This window comes from Carassius gibelio, chromosome A6 (assembly GCF_023724105.1).
Source record: "Carassius gibelio isolate Cgi1373 ecotype wild population from Czech Republic chromosome A6, carGib1.2-hapl.c, whole genome shotgun sequence".
Lineage (NCBI taxonomy): Eukaryota > Metazoa > Chordata > Actinopteri > Cypriniformes > Cyprinidae > Carassius > Carassius gibelio.
Window position 1 is genome coordinate 29,727,978 of NC_068376.1, and position 24,201 is coordinate 29,752,178.

The following is a 24,201-nucleotide window of genomic DNA, read 5'->3' on the forward strand; positions in this document are numbered from 1 at the left end:
AATAAGATATCTCGCTTGGCATTGAACTTTGAGCTTTAAAATTTAACAGTTATTATTTATACTCAAACAACAACATTACACACTAACTAAAGTTTACAACATGGGATCACGAAGAACGGGACCTTTAGGTTATGTTTATATATTACATTAAACATAGTATTATATTAACATATTAAATGTTTATATATTAAATATATTTATATATAATTTATATGAATGTAAATACATGTAAATATTTTGATAAGATATCTACTGTATGTGTGTGTATTTACATATACGTAATACACAGAACACACACACATATATTATACAAACAAAAACTTTTATTTTGTCTTTATTGTCTTTATCTATGTTCAGGACATTTCTGTATACGGAAACTGTGAACTCAAATTGAAGTGTGTAAATTCTCCGATCTGATTCAAGAATGTCCGTGACCTTTGAACCGCTGATAACGTGATTTAATACACGCATCATGTGATCGACCAACAGTGCACTGCAGACACGAACAGACCATTGACTGGAAATAAAGGATACTAATGACCAAATCAAACAGTAAGTAGCTAACATTTCTCTCTCTCTCTCTCTCTCTCTCTCTCTATCTATCTATCTATCTATCTATCAGACACAAACAGAACGTGTCTATCTATCTATCTATCTAGACTTTCACTGACACATGCAAACATTCTAATTTATGCTTTTTAGTTTCACCAAAAAGTTTAAATTCTTTGATAATTTACTCACATGCATGTTTTGATGTTGTTCTTTAGGGATTCAGAAGTGGTACAGTATAGTCAAGTCAAGTCAAGTCTGCTTTATTGTCAATTCTTCCAAATGTACAGTACATACATACAGAGAATCGAAATTGTGTTACTCTCAGACCCCCGGTGCATACAGATAACATTAACAGTAGAGCCTAAAAATCTAGATCAAATATAAAATGTAGATACAACTATACAATAAGGGAATGTAAAAAAGACATATAATAAAATTAAAAATGAAGTTAAATAAAGCAGTGCAAGGCACATGGCAGATAGAGTGCAAATCAATGAAGTGAACAACAGTGCAGATAAAAGATTTTTAGTGCAAAAAAAAGCTTATTTAGTCTGATTAAGTGACAGATGGCTCAAGAACAATTCTTTTATTTAACTGACTGATGAGGTAGTGGAATGACGTCAGTTCCATGGTGAATGAGGTTGGTGCAGAAGAGGGGAGGGGGGCAAGTTCAGGAGGGAGTTTAGCTTCCTAACAGACTGGTGGATGAAGCTGTCCTTCAGTCTACTGGTCCTGGACTGGAGACTCCACAGTTTCCTCCCTGATGGCAGCAGACCGAAGAAGCTGTGAGACGGGTGAGTGGGATCACCTGCGTTGCAGAGGGCTTTGCAAGTGAGACAGGTTCCGTAAAAGTCCTGGAGAGAGGGGAGAGAGACACCAATGATCTTCTCAGCTGCTCTCAGTATACGTTGCAGAGTCTTTCGGAAGGACACGTTGGAGGCACCATACCACACAGTGATGCAGCTCGTCAGGATGCTCTCGATGGTGCCTCTGTAGAAGGTTTACATGATGGGGGGCGGGGCTCTGGCTCTCCTCAGTTTGCGGAGGAAGTAGAGACGCTGTTGTGATTTCTTGGCCAGTGCTGCGGTGTTGTCTGTCCAGGAGAGGTCCTCTGTGGTATGCACACCCAGGAACTTGGTGCTGCTCACTCTCTCCACAGTCGCACCATTGATGGTCAGAGGAACGTGCTGAGTGTGCACTCTCCTGAAGTCAACAACAATCTCTTTCTTCTTCTCCTCGTTCAGAGAGAGATTGTTGTCACTGGACCATGCGGCCAGGTGGCTCACCTCGTTCCTGTAGTTTGTCTCATCTTTGTTGATAATGAGACCCGCCACAGTCGTATCATCCACAAACTTAATAACGAGGTTAGAGTTGTGTGGCATGCAGTTGTTGGTCAGCAGAGTGAAGAGGAGGGGGCTCAGCACACACCCTTGGGGGGCCCAGTGTTCAGTGTGATGGTGCTGGATGTGTTTGCTGCCGAACCATACTGCCTGAGGTCTTCCAGTCAGAAAGACCAACAGCCAGTTGCACAGCGAAGTGTTGAGCCCCAGCTGGACCAGTTTGTAAATGAGCTGTTGAGGGATGATTGAGTTGAATGAAGTCTGTGAACAGCATTCTGACATATGAGTCCTTTTTGTCCAGATGTGTGAGTGCTGAGTGGATGGCAGTGGCGATGGCATCATCGGTCGACTGGTTGGACCGATATGCAAACTGGAAGGGGTCCAGGATAGGGGGAGGGCAGACTTGATGTGGTGCATGACTAGCCGTTTAAAGCACTTCATGAGAATGGGAGTAAGTGCAACAGGACGGTAGTCATTGAAGCAGGATGGAGATGGCTTCTTCGGAACTGGAATGATGGTGGTAGTTTTGAAACATGTGGGAACAACAGCCTGACTCAGTGAGAAGTTGAAAATGTCTGTGAAGACCTCAGTGAGTTCTGCTGCAGAGTCTCTCAGTACACGCCCAGGGATGTTGTCAGGACCCGGAGCTTTGCATGCATTGATCCTGCTGAAGGATCTCTTCACGCTGTTTGGGGTCAGCGTCATCACCTCGTCACCGGGAATGGGGTGGAGTCTTCTGCGCAGTGATGCTGTTTTGTTGCTCAAAGCGAGCAAAGAAGGTGTTCAGCTCGTTCAGCAGAGAGATGTTGTTGTCACAGGTCCGTGGTGGGGGCTTGTAGTCCGTAATGGTCTGTATTCCCTGCCACATGTTCCTAGTGTCTCTACTGTCGCTGAATTGATGGGCTATCCTCCTGGAGTGCTGTCTCTTAGCCTCTCTGATGCCGCGGGACAGGTTGGCCCTGGCTGTTCTCAGGCCCACCTCATCTCCAGCTCTGAAGGCAGCGTTCCGTGTCTTCAGTAGTCTGTAGACTTCCCCTGTCATCCACGGCTTCTGATTGGCCCGGACAGTGATAGTTTTTGTGACTGTTACATCTTCAATACACTTGTTGATGTAGGCAGTGACAGTCTCTGAGTACTCTTGGAGGTCAGTGGTGTTATTGCATGTGGCAGCCTGCTTAAACATGTCCCAGTTAGTTGTGTTGAAGCAGTCTTGAAGAACCTCTGATGATCCTTCTGGCCACACTTTAATCTGTTTGTGAACTTATTTGGCGACTTTAACGAACAGTCTGTATGCAGGCATTAGCATGACAGTGATGTGATCTGAGGCTCCGAGGTGGGAGAGGGGGAGGGCTTTGTAAGCTCCTCTCTGTTTGGTGTAAACAAAGTCTGAACTGTTATTACCTTGTGTTGGAAAGTTAATGTGTTGGTGTATTTTTGGAAACACACTCTTTAAGTCAGCATGGTTGTAATCCCCAGCTATGATGAGAAAAGCATCGGGGTGTGCTCTCTGCTGCTCACTGATGTGCTTGTACAGTTCATTAAGTGCGTCATTCCTGATGCTGTTAATCGGGGGAATGTAAACCGAAATTAGCAGTATAGTAGTATATTCCCTAGGCAGATAGAACGGCTGGCACTTAATAATCATAAACTCCACCAGGGGTGAGCAGTGTTTGCAGATCACAACAGTATCGCGGCACTATGCGTCATTAATGTAAAAACAAAGCCCGCCGCCGCAGGTTTTCCCTCCCACGACGAGAGCTCTGTCCCCTCAATAGCACGTCAGCTGGTCGAGCTGAATAGCACCGTCTGGAACGCTGTTGCTAAGCCATGTTTCCGTGAACACAAAAACAAAACAGTCTCTTACAGTCCTCTGAGAACATAGTAATCGAATGTAGTCAAGTTTATTGTCCAACGAGCGTACGTTAGCCAGTACGATGGTGGGGATAGATGGCTTGTGTGGGATACCTCCGCGCTTACCCCTCTTCTGCTTCTTCTCACACCGCTTGTGGTGCCTCCGCTGTGGGAGTGTGGGGGTCGGTGATGGTGTAGGCCTCCGTAGCAGACCGAGATCCCGCAGCAGTTTAACTGTAAAAATGCAGTTCTGCCAACATTGAGCAGAAACTCATGACTGTATGCGCACTTACAGACAGGTAGACGCAATGACGACGTACAAAAACACTCCGACTCACAAGACAAAAAACACGAAAACACTGTTCTGTCGGGACAGAGAGAAGCTGCTGCATGTGGACACGCCGCCTCCTTTTCCATTATGTATATATAAAAGATAGATTATTGTGATGGCCATATACATTATATACAATAATGTGTGGAGATTACAGTTTATTTTGTTTTCAATAATTTTCTATTTTAATGATTTTCGCCTATCCATTTCTATTTGTATTCCTCTTTACAATCCACCAGTGCATGCTGTGATCCGGCGGTATCAGCCCTCCGACCGGGAGACTGTGGAAACTGTTTTCCGGGAGGGATTAATGGAGCACATCAATCCTGCATTCATTTATGCCATGACCCGTCCGCTTTACATCACTGTAAGCCTTTTCTTTTACATCGGTGCATATGTGATGGGTGGACAGTCTGTCGTTCTGGCCCTGGTGTCTGGAGGAGCCTGGATAGGCCTTGTGTACTTCTGCTGCTTTGAGTTCTACACCGGCTACGTTCGGGCGAGACTGAACACGGACATGCGGGACGTCCCGGGTTACTACCTCAGTAATCCAGATAACTGCTTCTGGGTTGCTGAGGCTGAGATACACGGCCGGCCTCAGGTTTTGGGGATGGTGGCTGTGGAAGGTAAAAGTGAAAAAGGACAAAAGTATGGAGAGCTTTACCGGATGGTTGTTTCATCCAGCTGTCGCCGTTCTGGTCTCGGTTTACAGCTGGCCAAAACAGCTGAAGACTTCTGTAGGGAACGCCGTTTCACAAAAATCAAACTTTCCACAACGTCTACACAGAAAGCAGCCGTGGCGTTGTACTTTAGGCTGGGTTTTAAACTGGTCCTGGTTCATACTCAGTCTGAGTCTCCCAAGTGGATGATCTGGATGACTAGAGCCACATTTTTGAACATGGAGAAGAACATTTGATCATTAGCTTCTCATCTAAAGGCTTAAATGCCAGAACATGAGTTTAATAGTTCTGACTGATGTACTGTTTTTCTTTCATAATCATAGCTTATATATTGCACTTTATAAATGTAACAAAAATTGATTAAAGATTTTTCACTTTTGACATTTGGTTGCAGTTTTTATTTATTGCATGCAATACGTATTAGGGCTGTAGCGATACACTAATCTCACGATACGTTACGATACATATCACGATATTCAGCCAATGATCTGATATAATTCAATACGATTCTATATAATTCGATACACTTACATCATTTTCTGGTAGATTTAAAGGGGACTGAGTGATTTTGGTTACATCTTGTGACTGTTTCATTTACTTGGATTGAATTATTTGAAATGAAAACTCAAAAAACATCAGACAGCTTGTATATTAAATGCTGAACAAAGTTAATCAAACATGTGTTGAGAAAATTAGTTCCATTTATTGAAACAGTGCAAATTGTAGCTTACAAGCCTTTGAAAAGTAAATAAAGTGCAACATTGCAATTTGCAACTTTAACGTGTGCCCTTGTCTGAGTGTACAGTCCGGGAATGCAAACCTTGGTGAGGTGTTCGCGGGTTGGAATAGGATAGCGGGGCTCCATCGCAATCACCATGCGCCTAAAGCCGGGGGTTTCCACTGAATACGTGCTCAAATCCTGACAAATAAAGTAGGCAATGGACTCTGTAATTTTCTGGTGAAGCAGATGGAAACTTGTGGGAACAACCGCCATCGGTGTCCAGCGTAGTTTGTTTTGGGTCACGCGGCCACTGCTGCTTTGGGTCCTCGGTAAGAATAAACTTGTCCAGGTGGTAACGTTTTAGGTGCGCTCGTAAATTTGTCGTATTGCTGGAATATTTAACGTTAGTGCCACATAGCTTACAAACTGCGATGCTTTTATCCAAGTCATTGCTTTCCTTCTTTTTTTTTTTAAAACCAAAGTGCTCCCACACATCTGCTTTTAAGCAGGCAGGTGCCGGATTTATATTCGCCGCCATTCTCTGAATATCCTCGGTCTGACTTGGTAAACAGGAAGACGTCTGCATCTGTGTAAAGTTAGTACGGGGAACTTGCTCTACAGCAACACTAGCGGCTGGCTGACCAAATCGCTCTTCCTGCAATGCGAATGGGGGTAAACATGTGGGATTTATAATGGGACGTATGTATCAATACAAAAAATCTATACTTTCTTTGAAAAAAAAAAACAATTTATATCACAGAATCGATAAAATCGCCCAGCTCTAATACGTATCTGTGCATTATTACTAAATTTGATTATTTAAAGGTCCCCTTCTACGTGATTCTATGTTTTAAACTTTAGTTAGTGTGTAATGTTGTTGTTAGAGTGTAATTAAGATCTGTAAAATGCTAAAGCTCAAAGTTCAATGCCAAGCGAGATATTTGATTTAACAGAATTCGCCTACAAAAAACGACCCGTTTGGACTACATCTCTCTAGTTCCTGCATTAATGACGTCACTAAAACAGTTTTTTGACTAACCTACGCCCACATGAATTCACAAAAAGGGGGCGTGGCCTTGTTGCGCTCCGACGGAGAAGAAGGAAGAGCTGATTTTTGTTTGTCTCCATGTCGTTTGAAACGAGTCCAATCATCTTTGTTTGGGCTTCCCAGGGACACTGTACTTGGAGATTAATGGTTACAATTTATGTTTAAAGAGTAACTAAATCCTAAACCAACTTTTTTTAGTTAATGATCTATAAGAATGGGGCTTTATTAGAGCTGTTCATTGATTCGAGTAACTTTTTTGACATTTGATTATAAAGTGTTTTAATTCTACAATATATGGTGTAAAAACGTCTGAGTGCTGCCCTCTTCAGGTTGAACGGTGGCTACTGCAGTTGATTTTTCCTATTGGATGTTGCGGTGGCAAGTGACGTAAGCGGTGGCAGGTGACGTAAGCAGTTTCCAGCTCACCACGCCCCTTGCTACGAGCTACCACGCCCTTGGCAGTATAAAACCATCTTGTTCCGTCAAAATCACTGTAGTGAGTCAGGAGTTGGAATTGCGAGTATTGAAAACGATCATGATAGACTATTATAGCATCTATTTAGCATTTCAATTATATAGTTATTTAGAACTCGGTTCCGGAAAATTATAATAAACATGTAAAACTATTTTCAGCAAATTTTGCTGAGGACAGCTTGCTGAGGACAACTTTCTCAATCAGTTTAATGCCGGATTCGCACAAAGATTATTCTTGAAAGATGGAGCAGTTCCCTCTTTGTCTGGAGAAGGTGTTGTTTATGGACCACAACCGGTAAGTGTATTTTATTATTTAATTTGGTGCGTTTAACAGTTTCTGTAACTTTTTACTCAAAGGGCAACACTGTTTAGCTTTGTTAACTAGATGTTAGGATTGTGCAAAAAAACGAATGCGATTTTCATGCGCATCTCGTCAGTAAAAACGCTCCTGTGACTATAAATACATCTCCAGCACACGCTCCTGCCCACTTGCTTCTCAAAACTACTCCAAAACTAGCGTTTCCAGGAGGGCAGCGTGCTGTAAGCTGATGTCGAATCACAACACAGGAACCGGTGGCACAATCAGAACTCGTTACGTTTTTCTGAAGGAGAGGCTTCATAGAATAAGGAAGTCATCAGCCCGTTTTTATGGCAGTGAAAACAGCGGTGTACAGATATTAAAAATATTGTGTTTTTTTACACTCAAAACATGAACACATGTTATATTGCACACTGTAAACACAATCAAAGCTTCAAAAAAAGCGCGTAAAACAGGACCTTTAAGTTATTTCATTTTCCAGTGCATCATTTCAGTTCATTTAAATGAACAACCTAGATGAAGGTTTCTTTGAAATAAGTTTCTTATGCTCACCAAGGCTGCATTGATGTCTTCAGTGTGACATGATTATTCATAAATCTCTGTTGTTATTAATATATATTTTAATACAAACATATTAAGTAAAAAAAAAAAACATTATCAATAATAGAATGCCAATAATAACCAAGGACCAAATCATAATATCAGAATGATTTCTGAAGGTTCATGTGACGCTGAAGACTGGAGTAATGATGGTGAAAACACAGCTGTGACCACATGAATAAATTACAGATATTTTAAATATTAATAATATGTCGCAATATTACAATTTCTATTGTATTCATCAAATAAATGCAGCCTTGGTGAGACTTCCTTCAAAAAATAAAAAAAAATGTGTATTCGAAAATTGACACAGAACAGACATTAACAAAGAAAAATGCACTTATAAATGTGATTTATAGTACACTGGAAATCACATTTATTTAAAAATAAATGAATATCAGTAAATTAAGAAAGTTATCCACTGTACAATGACAGAAATGCCTGGGGTGTATTCCAGAAAGCAGGGTTAACTTACCGTGAATTGAACCGTGAACTCTCGGTTGATTAACCCCAAACCTTGCTGACTCAAGGTATGTATTTCCAAAAACTCCCGTCCGGGAGTAAGTTCATTCAACTCAGAGTATGTTCCTGATTAAGACTCAAGAAGACTTTCTCAACAGAGCGACGAATCGACGAGTCACTATAGAAACGGACGCTAAGAAAAAGCATGCCAAGCTGTTTCTTTCTTCTTCTTTTGTCCATTAGTTGTTTACCTGCTTAGTGCATATCTCCACCTAACTGATGGCTGTGCAATCTTTTTTTTTTTTTCTCCATTTAATCTTTAATGGGGGGGTGAAATGCTCGTTTTTACTCAATATCCTGTTAATCTTGAGTACCTATAGAGTAGTACTGCATCCTTCATAACTCCAAAAAGTTTTTAGTTTTATTATATTCATAAGAGAATGATAGTCTGTACCGATTTTTTCGCGGAAAAACACGACCGGCTGGAGGCGTGACTTGTGGGCGGAGCTAAAGAATCACGAGCGCGAATAGGCTTTTGCGTTGAGAGCATTTGGAAGCTGTGACATTACCGTGAGGAAAAAAACATCCAAAACAAACCATGGCTAACAGTCACATTCAGCCGTTTATTTATGATCCAGAATCAGATCCAGAGGCTGAAATTTAACAAGAGCAGCATCAGCAACGACGTCTCTATGTGGTATGTACTGAAACTGTATATATTTGCTTAGCGGTTTTGGAAAATGACTAAGTTCCACTTTATGTCGTCTTTTTTTTTTTAAGCTGTACATATGTGGAAAGTGCAGTTTGATGCCAACATCGCATGTTGTTTGCTTGATGTGCTTACTCACTGATAGCTAAGTTAACAACACAGAGATATTTGAAGCAGTTTTACTCACCGCATGCGGTTCCAACACACGATCCTGACCCTTTTTCGTTGGGACTGCATTATCCTTAAGAAATAAACGATGTGCAAATCCGTCGTCAAACTGGGCCTTGTTTGTAAAACAAGCATCTTCGAAATGCAGGGAACAAACACTTGCACAACTCCGTTGATGCTCTGTAAAAATAAACTCCATCCACTGGTCCCTTAATGTTTTTTTTTCTTTGGTAATCTGTGCAGGGTTGTCTTGCCCTGGCAACCAAAAACACACTCCTTTTGTGACATTTGGCGACGCTCTCGCTCTGATCAGTGAAGTCTGTTGTGCTCTCAGTGCTCTGCTATACGGGAGCGCGCTCTTCCGGCAGACGTGCCTCAGGACCCATATAAGGAAATTCCGCTCCATCTAACGTCACACAGAGCCATACTCGAAAAAAACTTTCCGAAACATGTGACAAACCAGAAACGTACAACTTAATTTTTGAAACTTTGTCCATGTTTAGCATGGGAATCCAACTCTTAAACAGTGTAAAAAACTCAGTATGCATGAAATAGTATTTCACCCCCCCCCCCCCCCTTTATCCTTGAGAATGTGAATTATTTTGTTTGTTTTATGCCAATCATAATATTAAGTCATATCAGAAATGTATTTGTATTTAGAATTTAGACATAAAATAATCATATTAGAATAATATATTACCTTATGTATAACTTATATTAACGCTTCCTCATTAACATATCAAATATATATAAATATATACATAATAGGATATATTACATATTTTAAAGTTATATCATGTTAAAGTGTGCTTTAGTAAAAGTAACATGGCTTCTACAATAGACGCTCTACTGTTGTACTGCTTCTAGACAGACACTAGAGGGCGGCATCCAACTTAAAAATATCCATTGCTGCGCTATTAGCTTACAAGACCTCATGTGGATCAGAGGGATATTTTCTATCCAAATTGCATGTTAGATAATTTGGTACCTGTGAATAATGCATTGTAATGCATTTAGTGGTTTTCCTATACTTGAATATGTTTTTGCACATCATTTCATGAAAACTTTGTTACAGCAGTTTTAATACAATATAAGAGATGTTCCTTTTACACTTCCTCAAAACATTACGTTTTGTTACATCATAAGTCATCGTATCACATCAGAAAAATCTTTTTTAAAGCTACATATTGATATTTTACAGTCTCACAATGATTTTACAAAAAAAAAATCACACCTGTCAGAAAGCATTTGAAAGTATTAGGTTTCTCCAAGAGCAGTGATGATTTCAAGGCTACAGGATCATTTTTGACACTGAAAGTAGAAAGATTGATCTTAATTCACCATATAGTAGAATAAACCAAATACACAATGGTTTTGAACACTTCTCCTACTACTAGATGTAGTAATGGCCTGCTCGTACAGAGATCCGCCTCTGAGTAAAGACCACATTGATTGCAGTTGTATACAGTAAAACAACACGGATGATAAGGAGGCCGCTGATAATACATATAAAACATGGATATAGGTTGGTATGTTTAATGTTTCTACAGGTTAAACTAATTTCATTCAGCTTGTGTGTGTGTGTGTGTAAAGGTTATAGTAATTTATGATACCATTCAAAGTTTGGAGTCAGTATGTTTTTGAATGAAGTCTCTTCTGTATTCTGCATTTATTTGATTAAAAATACAGTAAAAAAGGCAGGAAAATACAATCTCAAATTTCCAATTCTACTGTCATCTACAGTTAAATGAAAACTAAATTTAAAATAATGTTATAAAGTTAATTATTATTATTAATTATTATGAATTAATTATTAATAAAAATTCATATATCTACATGATAGGTAAAAAGTCGCTTGGATAAAAGCATCTGTTAAATGCATTAATTTAATTTAATTTAATTCAATTTAATTTATATATATATATAAATATATCTTTAAATATTACATGAATGTATGTTAAATTAATATATAAACAAAATTCTGAATGTATGTTAAAATTATATATTATCAGTATTATTATTATTATTATTATTATTATTATTATTATTATTTATTTGTACAAAAAACTCAAGAGTTGTTGATTAATGCAGCGTATTTGAATTCTGTATTTTTCATCATATACTGTAGGTGAACTGGAATTTATGCCAATCTCAGGATTTTAATAATCTCAGTGTTGAACGTGTAGTTTTAGTTTGCCATTGATCAAACAGGAATCCAATCTTGCGTAAGCAGCTCTACTATGGGATAAACACATCCTACAATAACTCACAGAAAAACTAATAAGGCAAGAACATGACAACTTAATTACAGTAATGCCATTCCATCACACTTACAGTATAGATCAAGTCAGAAAAAGAAATAAACGTTAGGTTTGGATGATTCAGTCACTGCTTGACTTTAGTTGCGGTTTTCTTATACTACTATAAACACTGGCGGCAATCAGGCATTTGGCTTTATTGCATTGCTTTATTGGTGTAGTGAGTTTGTTTTTGCTCTAAACCTACATGACACGAGGTGAACGACACTGGCATCAGGCCAAAGCAAAGGGACGTTGAGAAACTGGGGTTAAAGTTACAGTATTTGCTGTTATATCACTTGGCAGTGTTTTTGTGTGCCTTTCTGTCAAAACATCAGGTTCATAGCTTGTGAAATACCAGAACATGATGACATTACTGAATCTGTGTCAATCCAGTGTCAGCTGACAGGCTCAGAGTGGCCAATTAACCCAAACACCCCATAAACCCCTGAGAACGGGTCAACACCTCACACAGAGCGCAAACATTATACTTACTGGGAAACAACAACAACAAAAACATATTGATTTAAATGTTGAAATGTTGTTTTTAATTACCTTGCTTACATATATAATATATATTTTACCTTACAGAATAAGATGATAGATACAGAAGAAAAAAAAAAAAAAATAAATAAATAAAAGAAACATTTCTTATTATCGGTGTGTCACATTACCATTCAAAACTTTGGGGTAAGATTGTAAAAATAAAATAAAAAAAAACACAGATTTTTGTTTAATCAAAAAAAAAAAAAAAAAAAAAAAAAAAAAGAAGAAGAAAAAAAAGAAAAAAAAAGAAAGAAAATTAAAAAATAAAAATAAACGTTTCTTGAGCTGCAAATCATCATATTAGAACGATTTCTAAAGATCATGTGACACTGAAGTGTGGATCAATGATGATGAAAATTCAGCTTTGATAGCAATAAATGACACTTTAAATATTGCCATTGAATTCTTTTCTTGTAATTCAAAGGCCCTTCACCAATTATTCCATTTATTCTATAGCGACCACATCTCAAATATTGATTAGATGCTTTATTTAAAGACACTCATCGTTTGTTGTCCTTTAATCACTATTTTGTGTTGGATTAAGTTTGGTAACAATTCTTAAAATTAACTAGTTACTTATTAGCATGCATATCACTATTATATTATTAGTAGTTATAAAGGTTATTAGCACATATTAATGCCTTATTGTGTGTGGATGAAACATATTTTAGATGCTGAAATCCTACCCCTAACAACTACTTACTGACTAATAATAAGCAGCAAATTAGAAGTTTGTTGAGATATATGTTCCCTATTCTAAAGTGTTTCCTTAAAGCTGCAGTAGGGAACCTTTGACGCTCTAGCGGTTAATAAACAGAACTGCTTGCGTCTTGCGGAAGAACATTGTAGCCGGAACTACTTCTCTCTGTTTATGTCTATGAAGAATCACAAAGGTACTGGGTAACTCCGCCGCGGTACCCCCGAAGCAATCTAAAATAGTCCGAATATAAACACTTATTATAGGTGCACCCTAGTGATTCAGGACAGGCTAAAAACACGGTTTGGAAAATGGATTCATGGTGTACTCGCTTATTATATACATTTTGTATACTTTGGACACAAAAAAAGTTACGGACCTCAGCTCTGATTGGTTGTTTCTTACCTGGAGCGATGTATTTCTGCAAATGGCAATAGGACACTGGGAGGAGCCAACGGAGCTTGATTTTTTCACAGATTATCTGTCTCATATTCTACTGTCAGGACACAATGGCAGGTTTAACAAATATGTAAAAAAAAAAATACATTTTTACAAAAGTTACCAACTGCAGCTTTAACTTTTTATGCATCTCATAAAAAATAAATAAAAAAAAGACAACGATGGAGTGTCTTTAAAAACCTTCTTTTGCATGGAACGACTTCCTTCCGCCACGGATTCAAATCTCAGTTTGACGGTTTAACAGCTGATCTCAAGATCTCTTAATAATTAGAAAACCTTACTTTAGAACATTAGTAACAAATGGATGTTGAGTTTCTTCATTGTAAGCTTATTGTATCACTGTATTAAAAGTTCACTGTACTATGTAGAGTCGAGTATTATGACAGAAAGATGGACTGAGCGAGTGTGATTACTTGCATCTGATAGAGCATTCCTTCTTCAGCTCATATATATATATATATATATATATATATATATATATATATATATATATATATATATATATATCTCATAAATAAAACATGAGTTTGAGTGTCTGCTGAAGAAAGCGATATCTTTGTCGTAGTATCTTAATTTCTGATGATAGTGCTGCTATACATATACATACACACACACACACACACACACAAATATATATATATATATATATATATATAAATTAAAACCATGGTAAAACCACTATAGAATGGAATGATTACAACATCTAGACCACAGTATTGCATTTAAAAGTTTTATTAAGAAAAAAAGTGGTGAACAATATCCAGTGAATTTCTAGACTCTCGTGATTTTCTTTTCAACAATCACTCATTGTTTTTTCATCACTCATACAGACATACAATAAAAATATTACACATATTTATTAATGAGTACATAAATAGAATGTTACATTTATGTATGTACAACTTTTTGTATTGAAAAAAAAGATTTTACATAATACTGTACATGGAATGATTTCAGTGCTAAATAATATTGCATAGAACAATTTTAACATTGTAGTAAAATATATATTTACTATAGTAATATATAGGTAGCAGCTATTATGAGAACAACTTAAATATTTCATTTAAGCTCATTTTAATAGTAATAAATAGAAGAATTATTTACTAGTATCATAAAACTAAATATAATAGTTTGAGGTATAAGTGTAGGCTTGATTTATTCGATAGTTTAGCAGCAGTATAAAGGCCTCGCAATGTGTCCGATCCATTAATATGGAGTTCAGGTTATTATCTGCAAAGAATAAAAAAGAGGGTTTCAAATCACAAAGGAGAAGAGCTTTAGAAAGCACACAGGAGCATCAAATCTTTGCTAATATCCTTATGGTTTTGAATGAGAAGTAATTTTCATACCTCATCGTCGGACAAAAGCCACAGGAAGCTCTCGACTGGGAACCAGAGTTCCTGAATGATGCGCGTCCACCGGCTCATGATCTGTGGCCACAATCTCATAGTCACGTAGTATCTGAAGATGATGAAGAGTATGAAAAATGACATCAATCTACTCATATTAAGACCTAGAAGTATTGCGTAAGCTTCCATTGTCCAGCAAACGTACCCAGCAGAGGCTGAGTTGGATCTGAAGCTCAGCAAGTCGCCGGCCGATGCACATCCTCTTTCCGACCCCAAACGGCACGTGTGCGAAAGGATTGATGGAGCTTTTCTCCTGAATCCAGCGCTCTGGTCTGAACTGCTTCCCGTTGTCAAAATACTCCTCGTTCAAACCAATAGCCTGAGTGTTGATCATCAGGACCGTCTGGGAACATCATGAGAAATAGCGATGAATAAGTGATGAACGAAACACAACCTAGTTACAGTCTTGTGGCTCTTTTGCAAAATCTAGTGAGACTTTTAAGATAAAACACACAAATATATTATACTTGGTATTCTAATGAGAGTTTAATATTAGGTATAACTGTATATTATACGTTAAATTTATTTCAGTGTATTATATTCATTTATATATATATATATATATATATATATATATATATATATATATATATATATATATATATATATATTTTTTTTTTTTTCCTTATATACAGCAAGTTATATTAATAATTATATTCTAAAATACATTTATAATGAAAATGTGTATTAATCATAATTAATATTATTATTATTAATTACTGTAAATATCATATATAATATATATATTATATATTTTTATATTATATATTATATATCTTTTTATTACTATATATATATATAATTTTTTATTATTTTTTTTTTATTTTTTTTTATCTAAATATAATTTAGAAACACCAAAAGCAGTGTCTAATTAAATACTGACTATTTAATTATTTTATATTTTATGCTATATATTTTTTATAGTATCACATTGCTAAAATTGAAATACGTTAAATTCTATTGGAATCTATTTCATGAGAGGAACATTTTTTGCTGCCAAATTAAGTTTTGGAAATCGCTCTTATTTCAGTTAGGATGCTGTCTGAGAAGGGAGCTGCCAGTTGGACAGCAGACTTCGAGGTTGCTCAATAGGTTTTGAATCAGAGTTCATATGGGGGCAGTAGAGAGCAGGTCTAATGATGAGATACTCACTCCTTTGGACAGAGTATAATCGCCCAGAACGGTGTCTTTGTCTAAGGTACGGCTGGTGAACGGCACAGACGGTGAAACTCTGCGGGGAAAAAAGACAACAATGAACCTCACACTTTTAAGAATTCTTATAAATGTCCTATTTTTTGCATGCATGAGCGCGTAAGCTGAAAGGTATGAGGCACGTTATGCTGCTAATGCAAGTCAAGGCTAGATAATCCCACAAATACACCATCAACATTCCCAGCACATGCTTCAGCATTATCCTGCTTTAATGTCCGTGTCTTCCTGTAACGCATGACTGTCGCCTGAAACATGAAAGCATATGAGGCGTAAGCATGCTTCCATGCGCTTTCGGATTCCAGTCTGGACTATTATATCAGCTGACTGGATCTGGGAACGACCAGCCTAATTCAGTGCTATTCTATTAGAAATGATTCACCTCATATGAACTTTTTACAGCTGATACAGAGACACTCTAAAGGGGTTTTATTTTGCAACAGTGTAATAAATGAAAATGTTTTAGTTGCTCAAAAATGTTTCTTTACATCAAACAGTTCTTAAAATTTTTTAAGAATCTAAAGAACCTTCGAAGGTTCCAAAAGGTACATGAAAGATACATTAAAGTTTCTTTCATGGAATAATTGGTTCCAATATATATATATATATTTGTGTGTGTGTGTGTGTGTGTGTGTGTGTGAGAGACTTAAAAGAACCATTTTCCCTAATTTCCTGACTTTCCTCGCTAATTTCCATCTCTTAAAAATAATAATATTGGCATTGATGATTCAATGAAGAACCTCCAACATCCATGACACTAAAGGTTGTTTATGGTAGAAAATGGTTCTTTAGATTATTTATTTATTTATTTATTTCAATTGTCCAGTGAAAGGATATTTGGGGAACCCAAAATGGTTCTTCTATGACAAATCCGTGAAAACATTCTTTTGGAACCTTTATTTTTCAGAGTCTTGAAGAAGATTTGAATTATCCTGAGAACTGTTTATAAAGAATATTTATTGGAATGGAACGATTCTTCACTTTTAAAAATAAAGGTTCTTTATTTGGCATTGATGGTTCCATGAAAAACCTTCAACATCCATGGAACCTTTCCATTCCACAAAAGAAATAATGGTTCTTTTAATAACTGCTCAATGCAAAACATGCTTTGCAACCTTTACTTTTTTTAAATTCCATTTGTGTTAAAGATCCTTCATGGAATCTTCAATGCCCAAATAACTTTTCAATAAACAGATCCTTAAAGATCCATGTTTTTCCTAGTTCCAGTTAATTTCAGTTGTTCTACTATCTAGTATATTTTTCCCACCTCATGGACTCCTTCAGGCAGGCTTTGAGGTAAGGCATGTTCTTGATGTGCTCAGCACACGGTGTTTCTCCTGCAGGCACCACATCCTGGATCTCCTTCAGAAGTTTAGCTTGGGCGCAGGGGTTACGTGAAAGGTTGAAAATAACCCACAACATTGTATTAGCGGTCTGCAAGAGGAAAACAAGAAGTTTGTATGGTCAGTCGGGCCACACTGTACATGCGCGCTACTTCTGCCCTGCCTCATTCTTCTGACTTATGTGCTTGATTGAGCTAAGCTGTGTGTTGTTCAATCTAAGCCTGGATAAGAGCAGAACAAAGACGAGTTAAATCAAATGTTTTTTTAGCTCACTCGTGTGTGACTCAAAAACAAGCTTGCTGAAATACAAGTGGGTTTGTGTGGGGTCATGAAAGTGCGTACCGTCTCCACTCCTCCGACCTGGAGTTCGGTTGTGGCGGCGTACAGCTCCTTCTTGGTCAGGTGGTTCTGGTGGTAGATGTCGCCGAGAAAGCTCCCTGTGCTGCCGTTTGAGTGCTTCTTCAGATTCTTGTCAATGTAAAGTTTTGCTGTTAAAATGATGGATTACTTGATTAGTTTTTTGATCGTTTTGAAAGTTTTAAAACATGACATCTTGAGTGGTATTTTATGAAAATAGAAGTAAATAAATGTTTGTTTTTTGTTTTTGTTTTTTAACAATAAATGCACAATTTTATTTAAATACATTCTATTTATATAAACACACTACCATTGGGGTTGATCTGATATGTTTTTGAAATTAAGTCTCATTTGCTCACCAATGCAATTCATTAAAAAGATGGTAAAAAGGTGTATGATTGTGAAATATTACTGCAAATTAAAGTAAATGTTTTTTTTTTTATTGTAATATATTTACAAACATAATATAGTTCTGTGATCAAAGCTGAATTTTCAGCATCATATCATTAGTGCAGTCTTCAGTGTCGTCCTTCAGAAATCATTCTAATGTTCTGATTTACTGCTCAAGAAACATTTCTGATTATTAGTAATGTTTGAAATCTAAAAAAAAAAGAAAATTCCACACACACACACACACACACACACACACACGCACACACACACACACACACACATATATATATAGAGAGAGAGAGAGAGAGATTTTTGTTTTGTTTTTTCAGCATTCCGTGTGTATATCTTGAATGCATATTGGATGAAAGCATCTGCCAAGTACACGAGTGTAACTATTCTATTCAATAACTTAAAAACTGTTAAGGTGTTACCACTTTTGTGCTAATTGCCTACGTGGGGAATGCCGTTCTTGTAGTCAGGTACAGCACGTGCTGCTGTTGTTTAGCTGCAGGGAAAGTGAAGTGTTTGTGAATGTGTGACAGGTGCTGTGAGCGAGCTGCTGTTAATGGAGCCAAAGCAGCATAACATACTGGGAGTAATTCAGTCTCACATCAACATTCCTCCCTCTCTCCCTCCCTCCGCTCCTGCTACTACAAATATTTGGCTGGATTCTCATGCACTGTAATGCAGGTCACTGCATTTACTACTATGGTTTACTCTCTCTCTCTCTCTTTCCTGCTGTGAGCCCAATCTGCTACCGTTGGTGCAGAAAGCCGTAAATTCATGTGTCATCACCTGACTGGAAATGAATGCTTTATGGGTCACATTTCAACTGATTAAGGCGCTCTTTAGTACCTGTGTTAAAAATACGGTCCCAGGCCGCTGTGTGATCTTGCCATGTTTTCGTATTGAAGGTCTTGTGGAGCTCCACGGGCGTCACCATCATCAGCCCAAAGGTGCTCATCATCTGAAAGTGAGAAAACACCATGTAGATCTGTTTTTGAACTATGAAACACTTTGCATCTTTGCATTGCATCAGAAGAGATTTAGATAAAGCTTATGCACTTAGTGTGTTACTCACTGTTTGCACTATCAATCGGTTCAAAAAGATAGTCGATTTACCGTTTTTACTGACGTGATGAAATCCATGGCCTCCTGGCTGACATTGTCTTGCAAGAGTCCAAAGCGTTTGTCATAAAGCACATAACAAATAGCTAAAAGACCAAAAGAGAAAGAAATGTAATGCAGTTCATTATACCAAGTCAGTATGTTGCAACTGTGACATGAAAACTCACTTTCAAAGGACCACTTGTTCAGTTCAAAATACAAATCGTCGATCTTCCCGTCGACTTGGGCTCTTCCGATCCTCTTTATCAGATCGGCTGAAACCTTTTCATGAAGACAACAAGTGGTCATTCATATAATCTATGCATATATGTGAATTATACTTGATGTTTCTCAAGCAGAACTCACTTCATTGATTTTCCCGTCCAGTTTCATGACTTCAGTTGGTTTCATGAGTTTCTGCTGGAAAGCGCTACGCACACGCTGCCAGTCTTTTCCTTCCCTGCAAATGCATTAGTTTAGATTATAGAATATAATGAAATAACCAATAAATCTCACATGCATAACTGAACTATAATATTTACAGTATAAGCAGCCCATATGCTTCATCTCGCATGTCTCTGTAGGCTTTCCATGGTTTGATCTCCAGTCTCTGAGGATAGCTGCCCTCCTTCCTGTAAAGAGCCTCCAATAAACACGGAGCCCCAATGTGAACCGATTCAAAAGAGCCCAGCTTCATCTGGAAGATCTTCCCAAACTTCTTATGGTAATTAATCTGAGATTGAAAACAGAGTAGCAGAGAAAAAACCCTTAAAACTGAAAAAATGTACAGGAATGAATGAATGAATAAAAAATAAAAAAGACACTAAAATAACTAATTTGAGGTAAGCTAAATTAACTCTGTCTATATATATAATTTAAATATATACATGCATTTGTTTATTAAAAAAACTAAAGCTGTAAATTTCACTATAAGTTATGTAATGGTGTGCATGTATAATGAAAAGCCTACATGACTGAAATCCATGACTAAAAAGCCTAAAATCATGCATTTATATTTTATTTTAATAACCATAAAACATTAATGTTTCAATAATCTTCTGTTAACTTAGTTAATTTATAAATTAACTAAGTTAATGTATAGTGCATATATAAGAAAAATATAAATGAAAATCCAACATGAATTCAAATAAAAGAATAAATTTAATAATAAATGAAATAAAGGCATACTGTTATATACTATACCGTATTTCAAACAAAATTTAACTATGAAATAAACTTTAAAGTAATTATAAATGTAGTTTTTTTTTCAATTGTAAATAGAAAAAAATATAATATAATAAAAAAAGTTAAAAAACTAAATTAGTATGTTGATTTTTTTTTTTTTTTTTTTTTTTTTTGCATAATGTATAATAATAAAGAGGTTCATACCAACGCCTCATGTTGTCTTTTAAGACCTCCTTTCCGGAGCAGCTCGATGAGGCTTCCGAACAGCGGCCAGTTGGTTGGTCCAGGGATGGAGTCGAGACTGTGCGCGCAGGGCTGCGCGCTCCCTGCAGCATCCTTCGAGTCCAACACACACACGGAGGATGTGGGCTTGCAGTGCTGAAGCCCGATAGACTTCTTCTTCAGCAGTTCCAGAATCTGAGGACCTTTCTGGATATGTGCTCTCATCTTGACGAGTGCGTAAAACGACGTGCGTAAAAGTGTTCGTGAAGTTTCTCTTAAATGCCACTATATATACTAGCGGCTGTGTTTATCTCGGTCGGACGCGGCGACCAATCAGGAATCGTGTGTGGAAGTCGAGCCCACCATTCATTTATGGATCCGCTTTGGTGAGGACCGCATGACCCCATATAGACCGAGGAAGTGCCCTCAAACGCGCTTTATAAATAAACATAACGGAGGTAACGCGGTTCGCTTTGAGCTGCCCTCAACTCCTCTCTCTGAGTAAACACTGAGACCACGCGACGCCGCGACGCGCAAATATTTGCTCAGTATCTCCTGTGCGCGCTCGTGGACAGAGGCGATCGGCAATCGCGGTTGTTTGTACAATATCTGCGATGGAGCTCAAGAACATGTCAACGTAGAATTGCATTGATGATATCTCACACATCATCATCATTAAGCATCGCTATGCGCACGTGCAGCACCTTGCATAGTGAACTTGTCTTTGAAAAGAAACTCGTCTAAAAGCTTTTTGCATTGAGATAACATTCATTTACTACATTTTTAAAGTATTGTCAATAAAAATATATGAGGAAAGCTGTATGTTTGTCCATAAGCATCCAAAGATTAGATTGATTAATATTGCATAATATAAAGAAGTGTATATCTAAATGTTTCTGCAATGTTTTTTTTTTTTTTTTTTTGCATTGAATTGTGTATTATGGTTTCAAAGTATTGCCTAATAAAAATACCAGGATAGTTATGTAACATGCATGTTTGTCCATGAACATGCAAGTTGCATGTGAGTTCACTGTAAAAAAAATATTGATTATTGGAATATGTTTTACAAGAAAACATTGTTTCAGTTTTTGTAATTCAGAATCTAATGTTACTTGCCAATTCTTTATAATTATTTGTGAATTTTATTAGCAATTTCTGAGTGAAAATAGTTTCATGTCCGATATTTACTTCCAAATTGCATATTCACACTATATTTTTTTTCTTCTTGTTTAAAGTTGCAATTAAAACATTAATTATATATATATATATATATATATATATATATATATATATATATATATATATATATATATATATATATATATATATATATTAAGTATTCAATGAATATGATATCATGAATTTGGCATGCATAATAATTATAGATCAATAAAAAAATATTTCTAAGTGAATTATCTTCCACTACACAACAGCTGCATATAATTGAATATAAAACAGCTTGTAAAATACATTTTAACTATCATATTCTGTTTGCAAAGTACGTTAAGCATTGCACATTTCTGTACGGGTTGTTTAGCTGGACCATGTTGTTAATGTGTGTATCGTATGACCCATGATCGTGAGTTTTGGGTATAAAATTAGCCGGGTTAGCATGTTGCCCAGTACCCAATATGAACTCAAGCCCCTCTGGTAATCCCACGCTCATGATATGGCGTAATTTTACCAAAGTAGAGAAATGTGGTACAGTAAACATGTTGACTCATAGCATACATAGGTCTTGTTTAAATAACCTTGAACCCTCTTCAGTGCTTGCTGTGCTGCCATAGTATTAAACAACACTTTGTCCATATAAGGCACACCACACAGAGAACAGAGTCATCCAGACTGGGTTTGCTAGTACCTACGAGACACCTGAACATGAACTCAAAGTCATGGACAAAGTCAGTAACAACAGAATGCTCATTACAGAATGCTCATCTAAGATGGTTTAACATCTGATTCTGTTCAATTAAATTTCAGCACAAATTGGAATTTTTTACACAGATTTTTTTTTTTTTTTTTTTTTTTTCACCAGAAATATTTGAAGCACATCTTGTGCACATTGACAAGGCTGAAGCTGAAGCTGTTTTTGACAAATAATCCCAAAATGGCCAAATATCGGCTGATTTATCATGTATATCTTGTCCAGCATGATGGTCAAATTGCACAGTAAGGTCACATACTGTATGCTTAAAAATTAACCTGGAAGTTTAAAGGGGTCATTATTTTTTATGTTGTACATTTTTATTACCATCTTATATGTTATAGTATATTAGATAAAATCATTTAAATAATAATAAAAACATAATATATATATATATATATATATATATATATATATATATATATTATTATTATTTTTTTTTTTTTTATCTTCAAAGGAATTACATTTTAATCAATAATCATCTTTAATTGTCTCTATTGTCACTTTCAATCCTGCTAGTATTTTGTCCCTTTAAATTAGTAAGGTCCTTAATGACATCATCCTCCAGGAAGTGACATCATTATGGAGGGAAATCAGCAGCACACACATTAGTGAGTAAAGCTTTTATGTTATTTATATAATGATCTCATACATGCATTCTTTTTTCTGTTTAGCTTTTTTTTATATTGTTATTTTTTTTTTTTTTTACCTGTATTATTATATTTATATTATTTCTTTGTTGTGGTATATTTGTTGAGTACCTTTATATTGTATGTTGGAAATCAAAATAATAATACAAATAGCGATGGATTTAACTTTGTCGATGTGAACTAGCATGATTATATCTGAAGCAGATGTTTATTTTCATATACTGCATAACAGAAATGACTCAGAATTGGTTGTTGGTTAACTGTGAGACGTTTGGAGTAGAATCAGTGAAGCGATTAGCAGACGTTTATAGTGACAGGAAACTCAAGATGGTGGATGTCGTTAGGCCTTGTTTTCGTTAGAAATAGACCTCATAAACAAACCTATAAACATATTGACAATAACCTGCAGTATGCACAATAAAACTTTAACTCTTGTTAACGTTAATGGATTAAATTGACTATAAGAATGTAATATCAGCGGTCCTCAAGTTATTCCAGAACACATGGGTGGCCGTTTTTTGGCAAAAACAAGGTATTAGAGCTTTTGACAGAAGCACAGCCATGCAAGGACTTAAAACCCTCAGCTTGTTTTTGGTTATTTGGCAGTACAAGGCTGTAGAATAATGTGGTTGATGCAAGACTCTTTCTTTGGCAAATTTTGGTTAAGCTCTTTCATACTTGGGATTTTGGGATTTTTTTTATTGCCCAACATCGGTTTGAGTTTCTTAGAAAGAGTAGATCAGAAGAAATGGAAAACAAGATAGAATTGCACAAGAGTGTCTATAAAAATACACATGGTTTTGTAAAACCAAAGCAGAAGTCACTGTCAGGATGTTTAGATTGTTGCCAGTGCATTCTGGGTATTTAATAAGTGGTTGTTAGGCCATTTTTTTATGCTTTCCATTTTTTTTTCCACCTGTTTGTGAGATGAAGTTGCTGGAAATATATATAAAATTTATGTCTGTAGCACAAATATTACATAAATGTAACAATAGGGTGATATTTAGCTTAACAAACACCATTAATCAAGACTAAATGATGTGAAGTCTGATGGCTTTTTCATGTTCTATGAACCTAATGTCTGTCCCATAAACTCTTTGACCAGAAAACACATGAAGTGAAGCAAAACTGATGACTCAAGCTTGTAC

General features: G+C 36.6%; 2 protein-coding genes and 1 long non-coding RNA gene across 3 annotated transcripts; 2 read left to right on the forward strand and 1 right to left on the reverse strand.

Moving 5' to 3' along the window:
• Positions 1 to 431: 431 nt before the first annotated feature.
• On the forward strand, positions 432 to 5,103 carry LOC128016031 (probable N-acetyltransferase camello). The gene is made up of 2 exons (XM_052600346.1): positions 432 to 552; positions 4,314 to 5,103. The coding sequence occupies exons 1-2, from the start codon at positions 537 to 539 to the stop codon at positions 4,988 to 4,990; spliced, it is 693 nt and encodes a 230-aa protein (XP_052456306.1). The 5' UTR covers positions 432 to 536; the 3' UTR covers positions 4,991 to 5,103.
• A 2,033-nt stretch (positions 5,104 to 7,136) lies between these two features.
• LOC128016033 (uncharacterized) lies at positions 7,137 to 20,644 on the forward strand. Its single transcript, XR_008184056.1, has 3 exons — positions 7,137 to 7,292; positions 19,657 to 19,796; positions 20,486 to 20,644. It is a non-coding gene; the product is annotated as an uncharacterized LOC128016033 (long non-coding RNA).
• LOC128016032 (1,25-dihydroxyvitamin D(3) 24-hydroxylase, mitochondrial) lies at positions 13,971 to 20,915 on the reverse strand. Its single transcript, XM_052600347.1, has 12 exons — positions 20,462 to 20,915; positions 19,615 to 19,805; positions 19,439 to 19,532; positions 19,261 to 19,354; positions 19,088 to 19,179; positions 18,821 to 18,932; positions 17,558 to 17,703; positions 17,140 to 17,306; positions 15,816 to 15,894; positions 14,809 to 15,006; positions 14,604 to 14,715; positions 13,971 to 14,484 (listed from the first exon to the last, which is right to left on the reverse strand). Exons 1-11 carry the CDS (start codon positions 20,702 to 20,704, stop codon positions 14,605 to 14,607), a joined length of 1,527 nt encoding a protein of 508 aa, XP_052456307.1. The 5' UTR covers positions 20,705 to 20,915; the 3' UTR covers positions 13,971 to 14,484; position 14,604.
• Positions 20,916 to 24,201: the final 3,286 nt, after the last annotated feature.

Bases quoted from the DNA above. Each gene is read 5' to 3' on its own strand.
- LOC128016032 (XM_052600347.1), bottom strand. From the start codon at position 20,704: ATGAGAGCACATATCCAGAAAGGTCCTCAGATTCTGGAACTGCTGAAG. The intron at 19,355-19,438 runs GTGAGTTCTGCT...CTTCATGAAAAG, and splicing joins TGGACGGGAAAATCAATGAA to GTTTCAGCCGATCTGATAAA. The intron at 19,180-19,260 runs GTGAGTTTTCAT...TTGGTCTTTTAG, and splicing joins GAACAAGTGGTCCTTTGAAA to CTATTTGTTATGTGCTTTAT.